Genomic DNA, 5,384 nt, shown 5'->3' with positions numbered 1-5,384 from the left:
AGTTACCGTGTACAGTGTTTTTGGCTCTTCACACTGTGATGTTTGCTCACACCTTGAAAGATTCCTCCTGGTGGACCCTCCATCAAGGGTTTATGACTCCATGTGTGATGCTGGCATTTTCTGCTACGGGAAGGGCCCTGTTACAACACAAATGGTTCGGTCACTGTCCCTACAATTTAACTCCCTTTTCTTATTCTTTTTTCCTCCATTAATTCTTCCACTACCATTCTCTTTTTCCTTTCCTATTTTTATTTTCTCTGCGTCAAAAATTTTACTTTTTTTTTATGTTCTACTCCCAAAACCTATGCTCAACCAACATTCTCCTTGTTGCTGCTTCTGACGATTTTCTAATGACTTTGTAGAGAGGCGGAGGAAAAACCAAAGGCAGAAGAATATAATTCATCGAAAAACAAGATAACATAACACATATGAAAGAGGAAAGGAACAAAATCATTGCCAACGTTTGAATAGTATAACAAAATTGAAAAAGCGAAAATTCAAGAGAGGAAACTAGAAAAAAAGGACAAACCCCCCAACAATTAATCGTTTCTCCCATTTACATCAACATGAACATGAAAATTCAGAACAAAAAGCCTAGTACAATAACATTCATCAAGGTTGCTTGTTTATTCATATATGTTGAACTTGAACCTCTCAAGTCTTAACCTTTCTCTATCTTAATCTTCCCTCTCCCTCATTCATCAACTTATTTATTTAGCTCAAAAAAATAATTAATTATTTCTTTTTCAAAACAAAAAAACATATAATCTTACTGACTATATGCTGCTATTGTACCAAGTACTTCCAACCCAGATTCCCCCACCCTACTGGCTATAACCCTATACCCATGTGTCATTCTGAAGTACGTGCATTTTCAAAATCTTCATTCCAATCCCATCACCGTCCACCACCACCACTACTACCAGAATTCACCCTCACGCCACCATTTTTCCGACAACCCGTGCACCCTCTTTGACCCACCCATCACTCTGATTGATGATGCACTTTTCGGTCAATATTTGTTCCTCTCACTCCGCAGAAGCATCACCAGCTGAAGCTGGCTTGCTTGCTACTATCTCATAGTTACCACCTTCATCGTCTTCTTCATCATCTTCATCTCCAATCTCCTTGTCCTCTTCCTCCTCCTCCTCACCATCCTCCTGGTGCCCCCCGTCCATGGGGTCATTCTGGGCGTCTTCCATGGTTACTTCTGGGGGCACCACCTGCTGAGGAGGCCACTGTTGCTCCGGCTGCACCATGAGGGGTGCCATCATGCTCTCCGGCTTCATTTGGCCCTCCACCTTGTTCTTCTCCTTGTATAAAGCCTCCAACTGGTGAAAATAGGGACAGGTCTTGGAATCTTCGGGCCTCTTCTTGTTGCTTTCCTTGACCTTCTTGAAGTACTTGTTGATGTTCTCCCACTTCTCTTTGCATCTTTTCGCGTTCCGGTTGTACCCCATTTTTCTCATCAAAGCTGAGATCTCCTCCCACAGAGGGCCTTTTGGTCCATTTTCCTGGTACTTTGTTTCCAGGTTTGTTCTCAGATCTATCAGCGCTTGTACCTCCACTTTTGGCCACCGCGAAGAACTCGCTCCCATCATCAAATTCTCACCGTTATTAGCAGCTTTATTGGTTTCCACATTAGTCATCACTAGTTGTTGTTGTTGCTGCACCTGATGTTGCTGTGGCTGTGGGACCAAGGACTGCACTGGTGGGGCCTCGGGAACAGTTGTTGTTTGTTTTTGCTGTGGTGTTGGTGTTGGAGTTGCTTGTGGCATCGGTTGCTGTGGAGTAATAGCGATGATGTTGTTGTTGGTATTCAATGCTGGTTGAAGATTATTTTCCTCTTGCTGATGTTCTGCCATCTTCTGCAAAAATGCCATAACAGCAGCGTCTTTAGCGGCAGCAATGGATCTCTCCTGTGCAAGAATCTCCCTTTCCCTGTTGATCCTTTGCATCTCTTGCATTCTCCACGCTTCTTCTCTCGCGACACGCTCTTGTTCTCTCTTCTCAATGGCCTCCAGGAACCTCCTTTGCAGCTCCTCCTGTTTCTCTATAACTTCCTTCATGAGTCTCTCAAAGAAGTCCTTCCACTTCCTCTTTCTCTTGCGTCTCGCTCCCCCTCCCTCCGTGGTTGTTTCCTCCGAAGAGGTGGAGGAAGAGCTGGAATTGGACAAGAGATCAGTCGGAATGTTGGGGAAGGAAGGTGGGGCGATGGTGTTTAGAGGGTTCTTGGTGTTGGTGTTGTTGGGTGTAGGGTTTGGTGTTTGTGTTGGGAAGTATGGTGTAGGGTTTGATGATGGGAAGGAAGAGGTTGTGAGGGCGAGAATGGATTGAGGCACAGGGAGTGTTGTTGGGGATGGAACAGTGGTGTTGTTAGACACAGGTGGCAATGGCAACGATGTGGTCGGGGGAAGAGACATTATTGAAGAGGGTGTGGTTGTTACGACTATTGACACTGGTGTTGCGGGTAGTGCTGTTGTTGTTGTTACTGGTGGTGGTGGTGGAGATTGGATAGGATGAATTGCAGGGTTGTTTTCAAGGGCTTGTAATTGATCAAAGAAGCGATAAGTTTTGCCTTCTGATTTCCCACTGCGGCCTTCTTTGGTTCTCTTGTGGTACTTGTAAACGTTCTCGAACTTCTCTTTGCACTTCTTGGCATTTCTGTGGTAGCCAAGATCTGCCAGCTTCCTGATAGTAATAATAACCCCAAAAGAAGACAAAGTAAAAATACAAGCTTTGTGGCGTTATCTTATCTCATCAAGTCCATGGCACATAGTTGGCAATGGAAGAAAGAAGCATAAGATAATACAAAAGAAGCAAGTTAAAGTATTAAACATCTCAGGATTTCAAGTACCCATGAACGGAAATGGAGGGGAAAGGAAGTAACTGAAGACCTTAAAACAAGGGAAGGAAATTAAAGGAGAATATATAATAATATCAAAATTGATGATGTAACTGGAGTAAAAGCTTTAATTAAATAATAATAACAATAATAATATCAAACACCATGAATTGGTGAAACGGAAACTCTTCCCATGGACAACACATGAACCCAAGTTAGAAGATTGTGCAATCTACCTCTTTCATTCCCACCAAGAGTGGCTAACTGAAACAAGGTGGAAGAAAATGTTGCTTTTCAACACCCAATTTAAGTTGGCAACTTATTTGGTAAACGCAACATGTATCAAAATGAATGTCAGAAAAAAAAAAAAAAAAAAAAACACATCACATATCCAACTCTAAATTACATCTTTTCACAAACAGTCCTTCCACACAACTTAAAAGAAGGAACAGGAAAAGGTGATGAGAGAGAGAGAGAGAGAACTATAGCTGGCAGAGATTAAGAATGAAACAAACATAAAAACTGAAACTGAATTAAACAAATCCAAACGAAAGCTCTGCAGAAACCTCAAAGGAAACAAAAAACACGGAATTGAAGTGAAACACATTCCCAGGAGATGAAAGAGCAAATCTTGAAGAATAATTGAGAGTTTTTCAGATCTCCAAAGCATCAAACTTGAAGTGAGCACAGCACCGAGTTATGGTGATGAACACAGAAAACCTCAAAACCAAAGAATTAAGACCGAATTCAATGACTCACCTTGAAACCTCTTCCCACAAAGGACCCTTCACACTTGCATCTCTGAAAGCCACGTCCATATCCGACCGTATCTTCAACAAAGCCAGAGTCTCTTGTCTCGGCCATCTGTTACCACCAAAGCTCCTGTCACCTTCCTCCACTCTCCCCCTCTCATCATCCCCTGAATTTGATCCTCCTCCACCACCGCCGCCACCACCGCCTGCCACGTCAACAGCACCGTCATGAACAGCACCCCCTCCTGCTGCCACCACTGCATCTCCAGACCCTCCTCCTCCACCTGTTCCCAACACTGCTGAGTCCCCCAGCATAGGACTCTCTCTCTCTCTTTCTCACCCCCCTCTCTCTCTCTCTCTTTTCTGTGGTCTCTATCTACCTCTACCTCTCTCTCTCTCTCTCTCTTTTCAAAAACAGCACAGAACCTAGGCAATTACAGAGGAGGAAAAAAATAATATGTGGGGGAAAAAAGAGAAGAAGAGGAGAAAAAGGGTGGTGAATTCTTTGATGGGTTTTATCATAGATGTGTGTATGAACGTGTATGTTCGGTGAATTTATTAATTTATTTGGGTGGGATCTGCCTGGTAATACTAATCTCAAGAATTTTATTATTTTCCTCCTTTATTCAATTTGTTTGTATGTACATGTCAGTAATAAACACAATAAATGTTTTCTTTTTTTACTTTTAGATTTTTTACATAAATAATATCATCAAATATGGTTAATTTTATTCACTTTTTTAATAATTCAATAAATAAATAAAATACACAAAAAAAAAACTAGTTAAATTTTTTAATTTTAATACTAATTACCATAACCTGCACTCAGAAAATCCATTCAACTCTGTTAATTGATTAGTAATATTAAAATTAATGCACTTGACTTTATTTTAATTGAAGGTGGAATCCTTGATTGTTTTTAAAGTTTATTTTTTTATTTTTAGTTAAAGTTGTGATCTTGGGGAAAGTAAATTACTAAATTCATGCACCTGGTTTTCTCTCACTGTAATAAAAAAAGTGGCACAGAAAGATATATGTATATAGAGGAAGTATTTTATTTATTTATTTATTTATTTATTATTTATTGTTTTATTACAGAGGGAGAAAATAAAGATTGATTAAAAGTGGTGCAGAGGGTTTTGAACAGGTATAGAAAGAGACGATGGAAATAATAACTCGGTTTTGTCTGTGCAGCTAAATTTAGTTAAAGGCCGACTCATATAAGTCAGCTTTTTCTTTTTTACTTTGAAAAAATAATTTTAATTTTGGAAGGAGAAAGAAAGAAGATGAAGTTTATCTTTAGTATGCTTTTTGTTGATGATATTTTTGGGGTTTTGGATTTCAGTGGCAGTTGGGCAGATTGAGTTAAAATGACGAAACAGGACATCAACATGGCTCTTGCATTGACCTTTAATCATTGAAGTTAATCTATGATGTGTTTTTATTTAGATTAACAGGTCAGTATGATGTGAGCCTGTCCCCCCTTCTATTTAAGACTTTTTTTTTTTCTTTTTCCTTTTTATTATTTTCCTTTAACATTCTTCATTCAATTCTCAAATCTCCAAACTGCCCTTCTCTCTAAATCACTTCAATCTTTTTCTAACCACAATTTTTTTTTTTAAGACATCAACTGTCAAAATATTCTTATACCACTATGTTAAATTTAATTAAAATTATCATTTTATCTTTAAAAAACTAGTTGAATACAATTGTGAGAAAAACTAACTCTTTATTTTTAATTATATAAGACTTTTTCGATACTTTAAAATAAATTGATTATATCTTTT

At 39.2% G+C, this 5,384-nt stretch overlaps 1 protein-coding gene across 1 annotated transcript; it reads right to left on the bottom strand.

The window, feature by feature from the left end:
- Positions 1-429: 429 nt before the first annotated feature.
- On the bottom strand, positions 430-4,125 carry LOC106772334 (trihelix transcription factor GT-2-like). The gene is made up of 2 exons (XM_014658702.2): positions 3,605-4,125; positions 430-2,691 (listed from the first exon to the last, which is right to left on the bottom strand). The coding sequence occupies exons 1-2, from the start codon at positions 3,910-3,912 to the stop codon at positions 1,029-1,031; spliced, it is 1,971 nt and encodes a 656-aa protein (XP_014514188.1). The 5' UTR covers positions 3,913-4,125; the 3' UTR covers positions 430-1,028.
- Positions 4,126-5,384: the final 1,259 nt, after the last annotated feature.

This window comes from Vigna radiata, chromosome 1 (assembly GCF_000741045.1).
Source record: "Vigna radiata var. radiata cultivar VC1973A chromosome 1, Vradiata_ver6, whole genome shotgun sequence".
Lineage (NCBI taxonomy): Eukaryota > Viridiplantae > Streptophyta > Magnoliopsida > Fabales > Fabaceae > Vigna > Vigna radiata.
Note: the sequence above shows the minus strand (reverse complement) of the source record. Positions and strands in the feature narration are given on the sequence as shown.